Consider the following 21,352-nt stretch of genomic DNA (forward strand, 5'->3'; position numbering starts at 1 on the left):
GTTAGATAAAAGGCTGAAAAACGTTTAAGAACAGCTAACATGAGGGTTTTGCAAGTTGTAAAGTACTAAACATGAGAGAATTTCAACTAAACTATTTTATTGATGTATTTCTCCTCTTCATTGTGCAATGAACTACTCTTAAAACTTGAATGTTCAAATATTCTTCTTTGAATTTGGAGAAAGTGAACATGAATGGAAGAACACAGACAATAGAAAAGCTTCTTCAGTTTTCCAACTAAACATAAACGAGGGTATGGCAATAGCCATTTATGCTGACTAGAATGGCCTTGCCAGAAGAGAAACTGTTTCCAAGTTCTAATGTCTAAGTAGAATAAAGCAAGCAACTAGATGATCTTAAAACTTCAAAAAAAAAAAAAAAGGAAAGAATTGCAAATTGTTTTTCAACTTGAAGTCTTTCATTTCACTTGCATGGCCTTTTCTTCCATCTGGGCAGTAGTTGCCGGTGATATTTTGGACTTCCGGCATGGCTTGGAGACATTGGCATTAGAGGGTTTAGGCACAAGCTTCCAACCCAATTTCCTAAGGAACATGTTCCAACCTCCCTTTGACTTCATCATTTTTTCCAAATCATGCTTCATGCTCAAGTACTCCTTCTCAAGTTCAGCCACTCTCTCTTTCATGTTATCAAAAGCCACAACCGGGTTGTGTGGAATGCTGCCATCATTTCTCATCAGAGACAGATTTGCATTCATGTTTTGTGAGTTCTCAACGTTGTCAGAAGCAAAAAACCAGCCAGCAACAGATGTGCGCAGCTTCAGTTGTTCAAAGAACAAGACTTGGACCACTACACGAAGTGGTAATCTTTCATTTTGAGCTGCATGTGTGCTAGCTTCCAATGACAGCTTTTGGCAATTCATGAGCCTGCAGATTTGTTCCTTCTCAGAGTCTGTCAGCCAATGATGATTCTGAAATTTTGAGTCCGTTAGTATCATTATTATGCTACATTTACAAGATAAGGAAAGAAAATTGTAGATTTTATTTTGTACCTTGAGATATATATCAATGGCGCGGTATAAACCATCATCCAGGGTCCTGACATGATCAGGAATTACAGCAGCAAGTGATTGAAATTTTGGTAGCTTCACATTTACATCAGGTGCAACTTCAGCTAAATAAGAATCTATCAGGTTAGCCACTTTTGCCATTGGGCTCAGAGGTTGAGAACTTCCAACTATGCGCCTTTCTTCCTCTTCTATATCATTAGACGTAGTATCAATTAGATCATGCTCTACAATCATGAAATGGTCAAGCATTCTTTGGACACAGTCGATGTCATGAATAGTTTCCATTGAGAATCCAATATTTGGAATCAAAAGATCTTCTAAATATGCTTCATCTAATTGAGAACCAATCCTTTTCTCCAAGCTTGAGCAGCAAGATGAACTAGCATATAAGGCCATTGCTGTCCGCAGACACCCCAACAAAAACTTGGTTGGTGCTATGTCCTTTTCATTTGGCAGCAACTCCACTATTTCCTGAATAAGATTCCTCTGATCTGCTTCAGAAGGGGTAGAAAGAGATGACTTAAGAGAAGACGAGTTTCCACTCTGTGAATTTGTTTGACTTCCCAACAAGGGAATGTGCTTTTTTGCATAGTAAACAAGTGATCCAGCGATTCTCTTAGGTTTAATGTTTCGTGCACTAGCACCTCGTATGAACCTTTTGTACAATGGCAAACTAAGAGAAGATACATCATCAAACCACCAATCTTCACCTGATGCCTTTGGTGTCAGGCTTATTCCATTCCACACTTCTGCATCTTCTGGACTCTGAGCAACACTTGGACCTGATGAGACAGGCAAATTAACCAAACTTTGATCTGCCACTTTCTGCACCAAAGAGTTTATGCTACGTGAAGCGATGTGAAGCTCTTCAGCCATAGGTAAAACCTCTTCACATGTTTTAAGAGCAATGAGAGTGTCTGTCCAGTAACCAAACACATGATTAAGGAATTTTTCTGTCTGCATGATGAGATTCCCCTCTCCATAGTTCTCACTCATTTGCAGATACTCTGCTGCACACCTGAGACCAACCACATTCGATGCATTCAACTCCATTTTGACACCATAACAAAACTTAACAACATGCAAAAACGCCTTGGCTCCTCCAGGTAGACCAGGCAGTTCCAAAACAGACTTATCAGGTTCGCATGGTACTTCCCTCATCAAACTTTCTAGCTCTCTGCTTCTTGATATCAGTGGAAACTGGTAACGCGGCAACAAACGAATTAATCATGCAATGTGACTGGTAATGACAACAAACAAATATATAGGTTGAAGCATAACTGATACTCCTATTGTTTTGCGATGCATTCAGTGATATATCTTCAAAACGCATTGTGTAGAAAGTATGAAAACACACCTTGTGGAGATGGAAAGATGTATCACCAATTTCAATGATGATATCACTTGGAAGTCCAGTTGAGCAAAGCCTAGAATAATCATTTGGAAGCCAACAAGGTTACTGATAACTGATAAACTATAACAAGATTTCACTGATAAATAAAATGATGAATTATGTACAGAATATATAGCCATTGTTGATTTAACCCTAAGAACAAGTATAATTTAATTGAAGTTATAATGTTCTCAATTGTGAATTCAATTTTGAACATTTGTTGGGAAAAACACACGACGAATGGAATCATCCACGCATACAAAAGATCTTTAGATGAAACACACACAGAGGTTTATCATGTTGGTTATACAACCGATCTACTTTGTTTGTAACAGTGAAAACATATTTCACTGCCATGCATGTATTCATCAGCCACCAATAGACAAGACAGAAACTTCCTCCGATTAACCAAAACTAGTGTTTTAAGCTTGTCAAAGGATGAAGGAAACATGCTATAACAGTGACACAAAAAAGGGACAAAGATCACTTATGAGATTATAGAGATGTAATTAAACAATAAGAAAGAAGTGGAAAAGAACTGACCAACTTTGGCCATAGAGGTAAAACATTTCAGATTTGGATCCCAGCTTCATGCACGCCATTTGTGGCACTTAATTAACGTCAAAATGTTCCTTCAAAGTGGCAAACAAAATTAAAAGCTACATGATAGCTATTATCCTTTTTCTCTTTGTTTCTGTTTTGGGTACTGAGATTTTTTCCACGTTTTTCTCTCACAGAAATAATTTGTTATGCCAATGTGTTGTAGTGTGTATACTGATTCCGGTTCTAAAGGTGGAAAATTTAGGAAGAAAAATAAGCTACAGCTGTTATGCTAATGTGTAATGAGAAGAGTGATTCTCTATTGAGGCTGTTAGAATTAAATTTCGTTATCGTAATAATAAAAATAAAACATTATATCATGGTTGAGTTTAACAAAAGTTCTTTGTGCTTAAAGCATGTTGATGAATGCTCCATTTATTATTATTATATATATATATATAGTATTAAAGAATATATTCATTAAATTGTAATAAATAATTAATTTAAGCAAATCTATTGAATTTTATATTTATAAACAATAATAGATCACGTTAATAAAATGTATTACAAGTTTCTATCAAGAAATTATTATAAATTAAGTATATATTAAAAGAATTACATCTAAAGTAAACAAATTATTATTTTGAAAAAAAAAATAATATCATATGCATATTCTGTTATCTATTCGAGCTGATATTTGATTTTATAAAAGAAAATAAATTTTTGGTAAAAACATTTCTCACAGTGTATTTTTGTAAACATACATTATATTATTATTATTATTATCCTCTATATATATATATATATTAGTATAAACATAAAAGAAATGGATAATTAATAATTAAAAATAAATACACTTCGCACTTGAAAATTATATTTTACTAATTTGGTATGCAAATCTAATACGGAGTTTCATAGAATATGTACAAAACTTTAGTAGAAAATAATTTTCAATTAGATCATGCCTAAATTTAGGTTAAATTAATTTATAATAAAAAAGGAAGTGAAAGGGAAAAAACTATTGAATACTTTTTTTCTATTCTTATACATTTAATAAATGAATCAGTCATAGTGGTATTTTCACCCATGAAATCCAGGTAAGGAAACCTATGATATATGAGAGTCAATTTATCATACTTTTATATTCTTATATATTTCTAATCACATATGTTTTTCCATAGATTTAAAATAGCTCCAATTTTTTTTTTTCATTGACTACTTTGTATACACAATGTTTAAATGTTCATGCCAATAATCTTTAGGATGCTTAAAGTATAAAGTATAATAAATAGTATTATAATTTTTTTTTCTTAGATATAAAGGTGTGTGTGTATATATATATATATATATATATATATATATATATATATATATATATATATATATATATATATATATATATATATATATATATTCAATATGTTCTTTCTAGCAATACTTATATTTATTTTAAAGTTTGAAAATTTAATTTACCATTACAATAATATATTAATTCATTTTCTTTTTAATAATATTTGTATGTATTGTTTTGTTATTGGTCAATTAGACACAATATCATTCCTGAAACTATATCATCTTTTTAGGTTTAAGAAATATATTATTTATGATGGCATTGAATCAGGTATTTTTTAATTATTTGACAAAATTTTAATACAATTTTTAAAATATACAAATATTTACTGGATCCAGTAGTAAAAATTAATCAAATTCAATATAAACATTGTTTTGTTGCCTAATAAATTAGTTCAGTCATGATTAAGTTACATGTTATTTTTATTGTAGAATAATATTTTTAACAAATGTTCATCGAATTTAAATTGTCAAAAGGAATGGTTTTATGTGAATCAAAATTGACATACTTTTAAATAGAAGTGACCAATGATGATAAGTAAATACTTTTGCATTATAAAAGGAAACATGTGTTACCTCTCAATTTTCATTTTCAAAAAAAGACATTAGAATCAACTTTTTTTTTATCATGTAAAAATATTAAGTTTAAAATAATTATTTTAACCTAAGTTCATGCCTAAAAGAAGTTCCTGTAAGATAGATCCAACACTTTTATTTTTCACATGTATAAATAATTAGATCAGTTTAAAGTGAGAAAGTGATGATCTATTATTAAAAATATCTTATAAGCTTAAACTATCTATAATCCCTCATTTCCTCACTTCTTGAAGTTAAATCTAGTGAGTATTGGTAACAAGAAGAGAAATGGATTGGTTGGGCTGATTGGGCCGGTCGACTTGAATTAACATTTATGTGATGAAATTAAATGACAGGAAATGACGCACTTATTTTTTGTTCCTGCACCCATAGATGTGAGGAAATGACAGTTTTATCCCCTATTTTTTCCTTTATGCCTAGTCTTGTACCATTTGTCATCAATAAAAAAATAAGGAGAAGAAGAAACATGAAGGAGGAAGGAGTGAGAAGAATAAGCATGGTGGAGGAAGGAAAGAAGAAACATGGGGACATCTAATATGAAAGAAGGGAACACGCAATTTGAAAATATTTCTGAAACACTGAATCCAAAAGGTTTATTTAAATGTATTTCAAAACGTACTTACAAATTTAAAAACACTTTTCAAAATGTTCATGTAATTTTATTAAATATATTTTGGGTTATGTAATCCAAAGGTATTTTGAATATAAAAATATGTTTTGAAATGTGTATTTCGAAATGTATGGTTTTTAATATATTTCAGATTTTACGTTATGATACATGGTTTTGCATTTGAAACACCAATCCTTTTCCAGCATCTTTTCAAACACCTTAAAAGCCTCATAAGCATATCCATGCAAGCCAAAAGCCAAAATTACAGAATTATAAGAAACAACATTCCGCTCTAGTTCCAATCCATGCCGAAGAGCATATCCATGTACCTCGCACCCAAGTCCTACATTTGCCGTCCGAGCAATAGAAGCCAATACACTGGCAACCAAGACAGTATCTGCCTTCCTGTCTTCCATGTTTAATTTCCTAAAAAGGTACAGCACTTTCTCAAACACCCCAGCCTGAGAATACCCCATAATAAGAGCAGACCATGTGACCAAATCAGGATTCAAAATACTGCAAAAGACTCTGTATGCATAATCCATACACTTACATCTCGAGTAAAAACTCACCAGCAAACTACTAACATGAGAGTCAGCATCAAGCCCACTCTTTTGACTTAAACAATGTAATCCTTGGCCAATGCTCAGCACCCCAGAATCTACAATACCCACAAGCAACCCAGCCAGGGTATATCCATCAGGCTTCTTCCCGACAAGTTTCATCGCACTAAACATCTGCATCCCCACATCCCATAGACCAGAGCTCCCATAGCCAGAAATCAATGAATTCCATAAAACTATATCTGGTTCAGTGATCCTATTGAACACTCTACGCGCTTCATGAACAAGACCAAGTTTTGAATAAGCAGTCACAAGTGCACTGCAACAAACAGGGTCCAGTCCTAATCCTGCAGCCACAGCACCTCCATGAACACGCCTTAGCATACCGTAATCAAAGTTGTCAGCACACGCACGTATAACACAAGCATAAGTGTGACCATCAGGACTTATGTCAGCCCCAAGCATGGTTCTAAACAGAGAGATTGCGCTGAAAAATCTTTGGGACTGCGCGAAAGCTCGAATCATGGAATTCCAAAGGTAGACACTTCGGTCGGAAGTTTTGTCGAACACATGATGGGCCGAGTTGATGTCGCTGTTGACTGCATACTGCCTGAGAATTTTTGTTGCGTAAAAAGGGTCTTCTGAGAGATGGGTCTTCAAAAGGAATGCGTGTAACTGCTTCACCCTCAAGAGGGACCTACAAATGTTGCTGAGTTCGGAATGAAGCCATTCAAACGGAATGAACATTAAGATTACAATGTTAACTTCTGACAGCAACAAAGACAACACTTGTGAGTTGGTAAGCATGAGATTTTTTATTTTTTTTTTTTGCATAAAAATAAAGCTTGGTGAGAATCGGATTACCAGGAAGGTGGTGTTGGTGTTTATGCATAAAACAGAGGCGCTGGTCGGCAAAAATGGAGTCTGCGCCTTCGGCGAAGAGGGAGACGGGTTCTATTGGAGTACTTGAACATTTTGTAGCTGCAGGTGATTATGGAAATTGTTGCATGCAGTGAAGGATTTGATGGAGGAAAGGAAATAGAAGATGAAGGCCATGGGTCTGAAATATAAAATAATTAATGGAGGAGTTGGGGATTGTGAGAGACAAACAAGTCACATAAATGACATGTAATTTAATTTAAGAGGAAATCTTGTTAAATTAGCCGTTCAATGATCAGATTCTTATTTGCATGTAACAGGTAATGCAGGTATATTTATCGAGAATGGACTTTTATAGATGTATAATGATATTATGATAAATAATTTTTCATGTTTCTTTGTAGTGACTTATTTTAAATTTGATATTTATCGGAAATTATAATTATATTTGTTGTGAATGTATTTTTGGTACGAATATGAATAGTGATATTATGAACAATGATCACGAACTATTCATGTTTTTTTAATGAACTTTTATTTTAAATTTTGATGTTTATCAGGAATTGTACTTATTAATATTGAATAATATTGAATGTGGATAATTTTAAATTGTCATATCAAGTAGAATAATTTTTTTTTTTTTGTGTACATGAGCTTGTAAATATATGACTAAAGAGAGTTTGCAAGTTTTACATAAAAAATTTATAATGTTCATAACGAATGAGTTGGAGCAGTAAAATTTTTATTTTTTTTTAATATTAAAAATTTATATTTATATTATCATTAATCTTTAATATTATTACTATATTTTATTTTTTTTAACTTTTTTCTATATTTGTGTATTTTAACTTAAATAGTTATTTATTTTTAAAAATATAGATTTAAAATTAAAATTAGATTTATAAAAAAGTTAATTTAGAAGTAAAAATATGAATTTAGAAATGGATTTGGATTAAAACTGGATCCAAATTTCTCGATTTAGATTTAGAACTTGATCCAAATATTTGGATTTAAATTTTAAAAAAATTCAAACCATTTCACAAGAAAAGCATATTTGGATTCACTATCTGATCCAATTTTCTGGATCTGGTTTAGATCATCCAAAATTTGATCCATGATCATCCTTACTTAAAAGACATACATTATCCATTGATAAGTGAATTATTAGAAGAAAACAATGTACAATGGTGAAAGTTGTTTGGGTAGAATTTTCACAAAGTGCTAATTTTCATTTTGTTGAGATAAGACATAAAGATTTAGAAAGTAATTAAGTATGCATCCATGCATGAGTTTAAAATATGCTGCTACATTTACGAACAAACATTGAAGTTGGAAATTGTGTGAGATGTTATTGCATGCAACTTAGTGTTAGAAGAAAAAGGAAGATCATATCTTTGAGCCAAAAGGATAGATGGATAGATGAATTCCAATTGAAGTTAAGGTCTATGCAAATCTTATCTCATGGTAAGTCATTTATCCTAATACAACACTTCTCATTTCCATGAATCAATTTTTCACATTCTTTAGAGACCAAAGTGTAGTATTATGTTAGAGATAGATTTACATTAGTCATTCAAGTTGTTTAATAATCTTCTTATAGAATCACATATGAATTGCATAATTTATATTATACTTGTAGAATTTATACATAATTTTTAAGTGAATAGTACTTAGAACTATGTATGAAGATGTATCTTGTAAATGTTACAATTTTATAAATGTTTTCCTTTTCTTTTGTTGTATTTGGAATATCACATATACTACTTTTTTTCTCAAGTTTACAATTACCTTGTTTTCATGTGTCTTCAAGATGATCTTCGAGATTGTGTCTATGAGAATATATATCAATACAACCCAAAGTTTGATTATCAATGATATGAAACCACATTTATACGAGTCTTTTTTGTCTTAATGTTTTTGGAACCTTCATGGGAGAAATAGTAGTTTGGACAATTGATCACGACCCATAACATGTTTTTTATAAAGGAAAGTTCATCATTTCGTATGTTTTTGCTAGCATGGTTCCATCTTTTGTTACCTCATATCCTTACAATTTTGGTTATTCATTCAAAATCAAGTTTGGTTACTCATTCAAAATAAGTAAAGGAAACTTGCCTTAATTACCATTTGTTATATATGCACTATAGTATATTTCTCTCAATTTTGTCAAGTACTTAGTTTGCACAGACTTACCCCTCTTGAAAAGTCACTTGTTATACTCATTCCTTCTCTTTAAACATAGGTAGTATGATGTGAAATTGTTAGTGTATATCAATTTATGATCTTGTGAAATCTAATTTTATTAGTTTGTTATTCTACTAGTACTAATTTTTTGTTATATTGCTTTTAGTCTTTGCATGTATTGTGCACTTTCCTAATTGCCTATATAAATGTACATTTTGAATCCTTTGACAATCAAGTATAAATTCTTATTCTCTATATATATGATTCTTCTATGTTATGCATGCCACTTTCTATCATTATATCCAGAGCTTGAAAATTGTCTTTCATGGCTATCATTCCTCAACCAACACCTTTGTTGCCTACAATTGTTTCATCAACTCCATCATCAATCATTTTCTCATATTCCACGTCGGAAAAACTCTTTAATATGAATATTTTAAAAATTGTTAATTTGACTTCTTTTTTTATAATTTTGAAAACCTTTTTTTATTTTTTTTATATTTTTAATTATTTGGAAATGAGTGTTCTACGACACGAGCGACCGGACAGACACTAAAAGGTAAACAAAGAAAACTATTTTTTATTTTAGTTTTTTATATATTTTTTATATTTTCTGGAAAAAAAAAAGAATTTTGAAAATTGTGTTGGACAAACACTAAAAGAAATGAGGAAAACTATTTTTTGTAATGATTTTTAGAATAAAATAAAAAAAAAGAAGGCCAAAATTAAGTGTAGAAAAAAAAACGTACAATATTAAAACAAAATAAAGTGAAAATTTGGGAATGTATAAATAAAAAATATTGACATTGACATATCTTTTAAACTTTTTAGTTCCTCTTCTTTTATATCAATTCCCTTCTTTTGTTCCCTCCACTATAACTTCCTTCTCTCTTCTTCTTCTTTTTCCTACTTCCTCCAATAAGAATTTTGCTTTTCTCCCATAACAGATTAAAAGGAGGTGTGACGTGTGAGTGGTAATGAGAAAGATAGAAGTGTAGAGAATATTTTCTTTTTCAATCATTTTCCTATGACAGAGTGCATATTTATATTCACACATTGCAATATCAATGCAATTATAGCCTTAATTGTAATAAACAATATAAGAAAGGAATTGATCATGATAGCAGTACATTATGGGAATCAAATCGTAGCAAATCAGAGCACAATATCAATCACCATCAATAATATTGATTCTAATCATTATAAGATATATTGGTTCTACTTATTAGAATCATATAACTATTTTTTCTATCAGGAGCAAAGGTAGAAGATATGATATGTTGGGTTGTTGGACTCATGAGAAGTGGTGTAATAATTAAAAACAAATTGGACTCTTGCTTCTTCTTCTTTTCTTTTTTTATATCTCGTTTTTTTTTCTTTTTTTACTAAAATCAAAGTTTGAAAATCTTTGAAAAAAAAATTATTTCACCTTTTTTATTTACCATTAACTAAAAAAACATTTCATTTTTTTTTCAAAAATAAATTTATTCACCCAGACGAAATTGGGTGTTGACATTATGTAATATAAAAAAGGAGATCAAGTGATTAATGATTTTCTTTTACTTATTGATTCTCTTAATTCTATTGGAGATCATATTTCTGAATGTGAATAACTTTATGTTTTTGTTCAAGGTCTTCCTATTGAGTATGAATTATACATTTCTTTTATTAATAAGTTAGATTTGTTTTTGTTTGATGAAATTGAATTTGTAGTAGTTGCTCGAGAAGTAAGAATTAAGAAATCTAAGCAAACTAATGACACTATTTCTTTTAATCTTACTCACACCAAATAACTTTAACTTCAAAAATATAGTCAACTTGAATGGAAATTTTATATGTGGTAGTTATTTCCAACAAGGCACAAACAATCATGGTTGTAAAGGTAGTTGTAATGGATGTAGTATTATTTTTGTAATATATAAGTATGGAAACAATATTTTACTGGTACTTTCCACACATAAGAATCTTGTTAGCATTAGAAAGTTTGTCAAAGATAATGTACCACACCTAGCCAGCCTCGCTAACACGTCAGCACTTATCATCCTTCACTGCCATATATATATCGGCAAAGGCTGGGGGACTGGTGTACCACACCTAGCCAGTCTAACCAAATAATAATAATAAACAATCACCATATATACGCGGAGCAAATAAAGTAATCGGCCTAACCCGACAGAAGAATAATAGTGGCCTAAGCCGACAGAAGAATAATAGTGGCCTAAGCCGCTAAAAGAGTAGCCGGTATAAACCGGCCACTCTGGAAAACTTAATGAAATCAACGCATCTAAGATTCATCAAGCCTACAATAATCAAACTAGGGGCCTGGGTTAGGGCCCAGGCCCACCTACAACCCATGACGTGGCCAGACATAATTAATAATTTATAAACATGCATGAACCCCACAAATTAAAGGTACGCATTCATTACTTCCCTAATCACCAGATTTGACTTTCTTAGAGATTTTGCTGACTTGAGCTTCGGAGTCCCTTTTGCAGGTAACCCCTCTCGGGTCCAAACCGATCACACCGAGATACCCATGAGTGACATGTATCAACCGGGAAGAAGCCTACTGAGGAGATGACAGACTAGAGTAAGGTAATACTTGTGTTTAACATATCTTGTTTGTTCTCTGCAAGAACAATTGGCGCCCACCGTGGGACACGAGATAATACCTTACCACCCGTTTTTTTCGAAAATGGTTTCTACCCGCAGCAGAGCAAGAGTTAACAAACAAGTTGAAGCAGGCCCTTCAGGACCTGCTAACATCACCCCGGATCTGGCCGCCATCCTAGACAGTCAAGCCAAGATGCAACAGGAGCTGGATGACTTGAAGAAGCGTAGTGCTGATGAGATGGAGGCACTACGACAGAAAAATTCTCGCCTAAGGCCAAGGAAACATCGGATGCCGCAGGGTCCCCAGCTTTCCAACCTACTGAAGAAGAAAGCGAGTACAACCCTACCTCGCACACCTTCACCACCACCCAACAAACTCCCATCCTCTCAACCTATCATACTCACTTCCATTCCACCCTCCCAGGAAATACTACGGCTCCCACCCCCGCCGCCACCCTGCCCACCACACACATCCCGCCCTACAACATGCCCACCACACTACACACCACTCATATCCCACCCTACAACCCTCACAACCTCCCTACTACCCATATCCCTCTTCACAACTTCACCTCCACTTTTTCCACCCTCGTCCACCATCACATCCCTCCTCACCCGCTACCATCTCACCAACCCAGACGCCATCACCTTTTCAATGATTTCATCGCCAACACCCCCTCCCCATCCAGTGGGAACCTTTCACGCTGGAACGTTACACTGGTGAAACCGACCCGGATGAACACCTCAAAGTCTATATCACCCACGTCGCCCTCTACACTTCCCATGATGCCATTTTTTGCAAAGTCTTTCCTACCACCTTGAAAGGCCCTACCCTTGAATGGTTTACCACCCTCTCGCCATACTCCATTGTCTGCTTCGACACCCTCTCCCACATGTTTGCCACTCACTTCGTCGGCAGCCCCCTGCATTAAACTACCACAATATCACTCCTCAGCGTCAGACAAGAACAAGACAAGACGCTCCGGGCATTCATTGATCGATTCAGTAAGGCTGCCCTTCGCACACCGCACCTCAACTAAGAAATGATACTTCAGTGCATGGCCCTCACTCTTAAACTCGACCCCTTCGCCAATAATGTCTACCTGCACCCACTCGCCTCTATGCATGAATTGAAACTGCATGGTGCCGATTACGTCCGTATGGAGGAAATGCAAACTTTCCATACAAAATTTTGCAATGACTACACACCCTCTACTGCCACCCCCACTCCACAACCTCCCCGTCCTGATCCGAGACCTCGAGAACCCCGACAACCCCGCTTCACCAGATACGCCCCCCTAAATGTCCCCAGATCTCACCTCCTTGATGAGGCCTTTCAGGCCGACCTCATCCCACCACTACACAAGAAGACCACTCCCCCCAACGCGACCATACCACAGAGGAATGTAAAGCACTCCAGGATAAAATTGAAGAACTAGTTCGTGCTGGCCATTTCCGTCGCTTTGTCCACAAAGATGACCACTCCTCCTGATCCCATCACCCTCCTCGTTTCGACCACCGACGCCTTCCCCGCGACTCTCGCCACGATAAAAGCCCAAACCAACCCGCAAACCTTGACCCCGAACCGACTCACACCGACGTCACCCCACCGACCCTCCCCTACGCAACACTATCAACACCATCTCTGGTGGTTTTGCTAGTGGAGGATCCACCTCATCTGTCAGGAAGAGACACCTTCGCCATATCCAATCCATCAACCACATAACCCATTCTCATCACAGACGTCACATGCCCCCCATAACCTTCACGGACGACGATTTTCAAGGCCTTGATCACTAGCAAGATGACCCTATGGTCATCACCGTTGAAATAGGAAACTACGCAGTCAAGAAAGTCCTCGTCGACCAAGGCAGCTCCGTCGACATCCTCTATTGGGCTACGTACCAGAAACTTCAACTCCCAAACACCGCCATGGTCCCATACGATGAACCGATATATGGCTTTTCTGGGGAAAAAGTTTTCACCCGCGACTACATTGACCTCCATACCGTTTTTCGCGATGGCACCCAAACAAAGACAATTCCTATTCGCTTCCTTATCGTCGACGCACCTATATCTTATAATGTCCTCCTCGGCCGCCCTTCACTCAACACTCTTGGCGTTGTTGTTCCCACACCTCATCTGGCCATGAAGTTCCCTTTCCCATCTGGCGACATCCTCACCATTCATGGCGACCAACGCCTTGCACGCGAATGCTACATGGCCAGTCTACGCCCACAGCTTCCCATCCTTCAAACGAATCATATTGAACGACCACCCGGCTCTGAGATCGCCTTATCTCGTGACGATCTAGACCCCAGAGTGGGTCGGGATATCCGCCTCGAACCTCTCGAAGAAACCAGCCCCTAGGAGCTCCCTAATGGCCGCACCATCTAACTCGGTACTGGGCTAGAATTTGAACAACGTGACATCCTAACACCCACCCTTGTCAGCAACACGGACCTCTTTTCTTGGTCAGTTGTTGACTTACCTAAAGAGTACCCTCACGTGGCATCTCACAAGTTATCATTTACAAGGAGGCCCGATATGTCTCCTAGAAAAAACGCAAACTTGGTGAAGAACAACACCTAGCGGCCAAGGTCGAGGCCGATAAGTTACTAAACGCAGGGTTTATCGAAGAAGCCCACTACACCATTTGGCTCTCTAACGTGGTCCTGGTCAAGAAAGCCAATGGCAAGTGGCCGATGTGTGTTGATTACATGGATCTTAACAAAGTCTGTCCTAGGGATGCCTACCCCTTACCTAATATTGACCGACTTGTCGATGGCGCAGCCGGTAACAAGGTCCTCAGTTTTCTTGATGCATACTCCGGTTATAACCAAATTCCCAAGAACAAAACCGCCTTCATCACAAACGACGCCAACTACTTCTACAAGGTCATGCCATTTAGTCTCAAAAACGCAGGAGCAACCTACCAACGACTGATGGACAAAGTCTTCAGCCATTTAATGGGCAAATGTGTCGAAGTATACGTTGACGACATGGTTGTCAAATCCCCAAGCCATCACCAGCACGCTCAGGACCTATCAGCAGTCTTCTCCGCGTTACGACAGTACAACCTCCACCTCAACCCCGACAAATGCGTTTTCGACGTCGACCGCGATAAATTCCTTGAATTCATGCTGACCCAGCGCGGCATAGAGGCTAACCCTGAAAAGTGCAACGTGATCATTGAAATACGAAGCCCCACCAGTGTCAGAGAAGTAAAACGCCTCATAGACCGCCTCACTGCCATCTCCCGCTTCCTTCCCAAACTAGCTGAACAAACTTAATCCATTATTCGGCTGCTCAAAAAATCCGCCAAGTTCACTTGACATGATGATTGTGAACAAGTATTTCAAAAGCTAAAAGCCACCCTCACCTCACCATCCATCCTCTATAAACTGGATACTCATCAACCCTTACTGGTCTACATCACTGCCACAAATCACATCGTAAGCGTCGCGCTGGTTCAAGATGTCAGCGTCACCCAACATCCTATTTACTTCGTCAACATAACCCTGCAGGACCCTGAAACCAGGTACCAGATGGTAGAAAAATTAGCCATATCGCTGGTACACGTAGCCCGACGCCTACGCCCGTATTTCTAAAATCATAACATTATCGTCAAAATCGACTACCCGATCCAGAAGATATTGCAGAAACCAGACCTTGCGGGGCGGATGTCGTCCTGGGCCGTTGAGTTATCCAAATTCAACATCCGCTACGAACCTCACGGCCCCATCAAGGCTCAATGCCTTCTAGACTTTGTCAATGATCTCCAACGAACTCCTAAAGAGGACCAATGGACACTTTATGTTGATGGTTCGTCAAACCTAAAGGGGGCAGGTGTCGGCAACTATCCTCATCGAAAAATCCCTCCATTTCGCCTTCAAGACGTCTAACAACCAAGTCGAGTACGAAGCCATCCTCGCCAGCTTATCCCTGGCTCGCGAGGTTGGTGTCAAGTCACTAACATGTAAAACCGATTCCAAGCTTACCGTTGGCCATTTAAATGACGAGTTCCAGATCAAAGACCCTACCCTCCTACAATACTACCATTTGGTCCGGAAAGTCGTCCAGTCTACCTTCGAACAAGTCTGCATCCAACACATTCCCAGATCCGAAAACGTCAGAGCCGACATATTATCCAAACTAGCCAGCACCAAGTTAAAAAGCTGCCACCGATCACTATTGCATCAAACACTGTCCGCCCCCTCCATCACAAATACTTGTCATACCCTAACCCAACACTAAGCCGACAATTGGACAACTCCTTACATCCAATACCTTCAAACCGGTAACCTCCCACCTGACGCTGACAAGACTTGGATAACTAAAGCCACCAGGTACACGATGATAGGCGATGACCTGTACAAATGCGGATACGGCCAACCACTTCTCAAATGTGTCACTACATAACAAGTTTAGTACATCATTAAAGAATTACATGAAGGCATATGCGGCTATTATTCCGACGCACGCACCATAACTACTAGAATCCTTCGCGTCAGTTACTTCTGGCCGATCATGGAGGTAGACTGCCACGACTTCGTCAAAAAATGCATACCATGCCAGAAACATGGCAACCTTATCCACCAGAAACAGGAGCAACTTCACTCTATACTATCCCCGTGGCCCTTCGCAAAGTGGGGAATGGACATCCTTGGCTCTTTCTCCCTCAGCAAAGGTCAAGTAAAGTTCTTGATAGTAACCGTCGACTACTTCACCAAGTGGATAGAGGCCAAACCATTGGCCACCATTATAGCCCAACAAGTCCAACAATTCGTTTGGAAGGATATTATATGCCAGTATGGCGTCCCACATACAATCATCACCGACAATGGCCGATAGTTTATAGACAAAGAACTTGCTAAATTCTATACCGACCTAGGCATCAAACATGTAACCAGCTCTGTTGAACACCCACAAACCAATGGACAGGCTGAGGTAGCAAACAAGGTTATACTAGTAGAACTGCGTAAGTAGTTGGACAACGCCAAGGGCCGATGACCAGAAGAATTAGTGGAAGTGCTATGGGCTTACAGGTGTACCCCTCAATCAGCAACAAACGAATCTCCATTCAATCTAGTATACGGCACAGACGCCATGATACCCGTTGAAATTGGTGAACCATCTCTGTGCCGAAAACTAAACGACTCAGTCCAAAATCATCAAAATATGAGCACCCACCTCGACCTCCTGCCCGAGTTAAGAGAAAAAGCTCAAATACGCAACTTAGCTGCCAAACAGCGAGCGACCAGAAAATATAATGTGAACATATGCCCAAGATCGTTCGCAAAGGGGGACTTAGTTTGGAGAATGACCAGTAGTGCAAGAAAGAAGGATGACAAGTTCTCCACCAATTGGGACGACCCATAACGAATATGTGAAGATGTTGGAGGAGGAGCGTATAGGCTTGAGCAATTATCGGGGGAAGAAATACCCAATACATGGAATGTGTCCCATCTCAAGTTTTACTTTAGTTAAAGACATGTCTTGTAGCACATACTTGTAACCCTGAGTGTACTCTTTTCCCTCACCTGGTCTTTTTTCCCTAAGGAGGGTTTGCGCCAGGGACGTTTTAACAAGGCACCCCAAATTTCATGAATAAAACAAAGGGTTCTTCACCTCACGACTACTCCTTACCTCACTTCCAACACGCTTTAAGTTCCCCACCCTTACCACAAGTAAGCGGCCTAGGTCGAACACCCTTAACTTGATGTTAATTCGCTTTTAGTTCCCTACCCTTATCACAAGTAAGCAGCCTGGGTCGAACACTCTTAACTTGATGTTAATTCGTTTTAAGTTTCCCACCCTTATCACAAGTAAGCGGCCTGGGTCGAACACCCTTACCTTAATGGTAATTCGTTTTAAGTTTCTCACCCTTATCACAAGTAAGCGACCTGGGTCGAACACCCTTAACTTGATGTTAATTTGTTTTAAGTTCCCCACCCTTATCACAAGTAAGCGGCCTGGGTCGAACACCCTTAACTTAATGGTAATTCATTTTAAGTTTCCCACCCTTATCACAAGTAAGCGTCCTGGGTCGAACATCCTTAACTTTATGTTAATTCATTTTAAGTTCCCCACCCTTATCACAAGTAAGCGGTCTGGGTCGAACACCCTTAACTTGATGTTAATTCGTTTTAAGTTCCCCACCATTATCACAAGTAAGCGACCTGGGTCGAACACCCTTAACTTGGTGTTAACACGCTTTTAGTTCCCCACCCTTATCACAAGTAAGCGGCCTGGGTCGAACACCCTTAACTTGATGTTAATTCGTTTTTAGTTCCCCACCCTTACCACAAGTAAGCGGCCTAGGTCGAACATCCTTAATGTAAAATCGTATTTGCAAACCAAAACACTTCTTTATCGAATTAAACACTCTAAAACAAACACTACATACATCAAACTCCCACTCACAATTATATCATACCATAAACGTGTCGCTATAACACAAGTTATCGATGTGAAACAATTAACATAGCATACACAAAGCATTCGTCACATTAGTACAAAAGTAATTAGTGTACGGTTTATTACAAACTTAGAATCAACATCAAATTGGAAGTATTAAAATAACGGTTCTAAGTCGCCTTTTGGTCAGCATCCTTCGCAGTCGCACCATCAACGTTCGCATCCGCATCTTCCGCCCCCTTCCTCGCATCCCCCTCGGGACTAGATTCCGCCTCTTCCACAAGCACACCATCAACCACATCCTTATTTACATCAAACCTCGCGCCATTACCATCAACATTCTTATAGAAGAAGACTGCTTGCCGCAAACCCTTCTGAAAGCCGTTTATATGCTCCTGGATAATACAACTCTTTAAATCCTCCATCTCCATCTCCAACTCGTCATGTTTCTCCTTCATCTCATCATAGTTGGCCTCAAGGTCTGCAATCCGGCCCTTCAACTTCTCCTCTGAATCTAGGCAGCGAACTCTCCATGTAGCCAGCCTCTTCCTTTCTTCTTCCCATTCCTCCTTCTCCTTCTTCTAGGCTTCTTTTTCCTCCGCATGCTTGTCCACTTTTTCCTGTAATTCTTCAACCTTCGTCTGACTCCCCTCTTTCAGCTCTCTCTGATATAAAGATCCAACACGCTGGCTCAATATCAGTGTTTTACTGTTAAATTCGACCATAGCCTTCACCAAAGCGTTCAGCTCCATATTATCAATCGAATCGATCAGCGATTCCGGCATATTGATCTCAATATCCTTTCGTACAATTGTCTTTGGAAGCTCAATTAATCCAGCCTCTGAACCCTTCCCTCCGCTTGACAATCCTGGCCCCATCAAGGCGGCCCGCACCTTCTTCACGTCCTTTCCTTTGTCGAGCCTAGTCGGCAACTCCGCCTTCCTCTTAGTCCCACCATGCACATGCACGTCTACTAACGATTCTTGCAGGTTGGGAACCTCAGTGCTCCCAGCAGCTCTAGCCTTCGCCGCCTTCTCCTTTCGCAATGCTTGGAAAAGTGTCAAGTTCTTCTTTCCCATTTGTGCCATATGTCCTGCAACCCACAAGATACAACCATCAGAATGCTCAAACATAAAATAACACTCAAAACTACAGAAAGATAACTTCAATATCTATAATCGGGTGAACCGAATTATAAACCCTAACTAAGCCCTTAGTGGACATCTTATCGCTAAAGAGCATCACGGTATCCACCACCTCCTTGTTGACCACAGACAAATCCTCCTTCGAAATCACCTTATACCTCCAAGGGTTACCGGTCGAGAAAAACGAGAACTTGGTGTCGCAACCGGAATTGCAAAATTGGGTGTTGACACTTAGTATTGCCATCAACAGTATAAAAATGTGGACGACCAGCTTGCTTTATCACCACCTTGAAGAACCCATCTTTAAAGTGTTTAAAAGATTAGGTAAAAGCATCCAGTCTGTTAAAACCAGGCCGGCTTATGAGCGACAACCACGTCGTCAGACTTCTCGGCCTCATAACAAAAAAATAAAGGAACGTCCGCGGAGACGATTGCAAATACAATGTTATACACAGCAACTGGAACACCTGCTAGTACGCCCAACTTTTCGGATGCAGTTAGGTGGGAGCAACATTCAACAATCGTAACACTCCCATGGTGAATTCATCAAACGACAGCCGGATGTGTAATTGTGAGAAGTGACACATGTACATATAAAAGAACTCCTCGGCAGCTCCATCTCGGACATGGCAGACACATTCCACAACAATTACCCTCTCTGGCACCACTATGTCCCTTCGAGCACCTTTCTCAAAGATTGGCGTACAGTTGGCCACGACTTCAGTAACCGCGAGCACCGAAATAACGACTGTTGTGTTCACACGTCTGCCGCTACCCACTCGTACCCAGTCTTCACCGGCCAGCTGCTTTTCGCCAATTCCTCAGGTGGATCTTCCCTAACTTCAATTAACCTCTCCATGGGGATCCTCCCTACGTTTCCTGATTCCTCCCTATCACTATTATCCGCCCGACTACTCCCGCTCCCCCAGACCTCTCACTACTCGAACTCGACATGGAAACCCTATCACTACTACTAGACATACCTGATTCTTTTTAGGATGACGGAGGAGATAAGGAAGATATCGGACAACTCTAACGCACACGAAGTAACTGATCTCAGATTTTTTGCAAATGAAGCAATATGGGCACACTACCAATAACATCTTCATTTATAGACATGAATTCCAAACGTCACAACTCCTTCCTGCCAAAAGTCACAACCCATTCCAATCGTCACAAGGCACACCAAAAGTCATGAAGCATCAAAAATGACGACGCAAAACCCCTTTAGATTAGACTTCTAACACCCCTTCAATTGCCACAAACCCCTTCACCTGCCACAAACCTCTTTACACTTTTAGCCTTAACATTGTTCATCACACTTAAAGGCTGGGGGACTAGTGTACCACACCTAGCCGGCCTCGCTAACACGTCAGCACTTATCATCCTTCACCACCATATATATATATATATATATATATATATATATATATATATATATATATATATATATATATATATATATATATATATATATATATCGGCAAAGGCTGGGGGACTGGTGTACCACACCTAGTCGGTCTAACCAAATAATAATAATAAACAATCACCATATATACGCAGAGCAAATAAAGTAACCGGCCTAAGCCGACAGAAGAATAATAGCGGCCTAAGCTGCTAAAAGAGTAGCCGGTACCACTCTGGAAAACTTAACAAAATCAAAGCATTTCTAAGATTCATCAAGCCCACAATAATCAAACTAGGGGCCTGGGCTAGGGCCCAAGCCCACCTACAGCCTAAACAAGGGCCCAACCCATGACGTGGCCAGACATAATTAATAATCTATATAGTAATCGGCCTAAGCCGACAGAAGAATAATAGTGGCCTAAGCCGACAGAAGAATAATAGTGGCCTAAGCCGCTAAAAGAGTAGCCGGTATAAACCGGCCACTCTGGAAAACTTAATGAAATCAACGCATCTAAGATTCATCAAGCCTACAATAATCAAACTAGGGGCCTGGGTTAGGGCCCAGGCCCACCTACAGCCCATGACGTGGCCAGACATAATTAATAATTTATAAACATGCATGGACC

The 21,352-nt window shown here is 38.4% G+C and overlaps 4 protein-coding genes across 7 annotated transcripts; 2 read left to right on the forward strand and 2 right to left on the reverse strand.

Moving 5' to 3' along the window:
* Positions 1–416: 416 nt before the first annotated feature.
* Positions 417–3,316, reverse strand: LOC114163459 (BTB/POZ domain-containing protein At5g03250-like). The gene is made up of 4 exons (XM_028047770.2): positions 2,962–3,316; positions 2,383–2,452; positions 1,008–2,225; positions 417–926 (listed from the first exon to the last, which is right to left on the reverse strand). Exons 1-4 carry the CDS (start codon positions 3,018–3,020, stop codon positions 417–419), a joined length of 1,857 nt encoding a protein of 618 aa, XP_027903571.1. The 5' UTR covers positions 3,021–3,316.
* Positions 3,317–5,630: 2,314 nt separating this feature from the next.
* Positions 5,631–7,590, reverse strand: LOC114163461 (putative pentatricopeptide repeat-containing protein At1g64310). 4 transcript variants are annotated; one of them, XM_085666267.1, is made up of 2 exons: positions 6,943–7,590; positions 5,631–6,775 (listed from the first exon to the last, which is right to left on the reverse strand). In XM_085666267.1, exon 2 carries the CDS (start codon positions 6,601–6,603, stop codon positions 5,653–5,655), a length of 951 nt encoding a protein of 316 aa, XP_085522393.1. In that variant the 5' UTR covers positions 6,604–6,775; positions 6,943–7,590; the 3' UTR covers positions 5,631–5,652. The 4 variants fall into 4 exon arrangements, with proteins under 4 accessions (XP_085522393.1, XP_085522392.1, XP_027903572.2 ...); XM_085666266.1 differs by having other exon boundaries at positions 5,631–6,787; XM_028047771.2 differs by having other exon boundaries at positions 5,631–6,842; positions 6,943–7,584.
* A 5,976-nt stretch (positions 7,591–13,566) lies between these two features.
* Positions 13,567–14,124, forward strand: LOC146883569 (uncharacterized). Its single transcript, XM_085666620.1, has one exon. It carries the CDS (start codon positions 13,567–13,569, stop codon positions 14,122–14,124), a length of 558 nt encoding a protein of 185 aa, XP_085522746.1.
* Positions 14,125–16,284: 2,160 nt separating this feature from the next.
* Positions 16,285–16,608, forward strand: LOC146883570 (uncharacterized). Its single transcript, XM_085666621.1, has one exon. The coding sequence runs from the start codon at positions 16,285–16,287 to the stop codon at positions 16,606–16,608; it is 324 nt and encodes a 107-aa protein (XP_085522747.1).
* Positions 16,609–21,352: the final 4,744 nt, after the last annotated feature.

This window comes from Vigna unguiculata, chromosome 9 (genome assembly GCF_037176805.1).
Source record: "Vigna unguiculata cultivar grain cowpea cultivar isolate G323 ecotype 2 chromosome 9, ASM3717680v1, whole genome shotgun sequence".
Lineage (NCBI taxonomy): Eukaryota > Viridiplantae > Streptophyta > Magnoliopsida > Fabales > Fabaceae > Vigna > Vigna unguiculata.

Bases quoted from the DNA above. Each gene is read 5' to 3' on its own strand.
- LOC114163459 (XM_028047770.2), bottom strand. From the start codon at position 3,020: ATGGCGTGCATGAAGCTGGGATCCAAATCTGAAATGTTTTACCTCTAT. The intron at 2,226-2,382 runs GTGTGTTTTCAT...CCGCGTTACCAG, and splicing joins CATCTTTCCATCTCCACAAG to TTTCCACTGATATCAAGAAG. The intron at 927-1,007 runs GTACAAAATAAA...TCAAAATTTCAG, and splicing joins CCATTGATATATATCTCAAG to AATCATCATTGGCTGACAGA.
- LOC114163461 (XM_085666265.1), bottom strand. From the start codon at position 6,970: ATGCATAAACACCAACACCACCTTCCTG. The intron at 6,846-6,942 runs GTAATCCGATTC...TGTTGCTGTCAG, and splicing joins ACACCAACACCACCTTCCTG to AAGTTAACATTGTAATCTTA.
- LOC146883569 (XM_085666620.1), top strand. From the start codon at position 13,567: ATGGTCATCACCGTTGAAATAGGAAACTACGCAGTCAAGAAAGTCCTC.
- LOC146883570 (XM_085666621.1), top strand. From the start codon at position 16,285: ATGGAGGTAGACTGCCACGACTTCGTCAAAAAATGCATACCATGCCAG.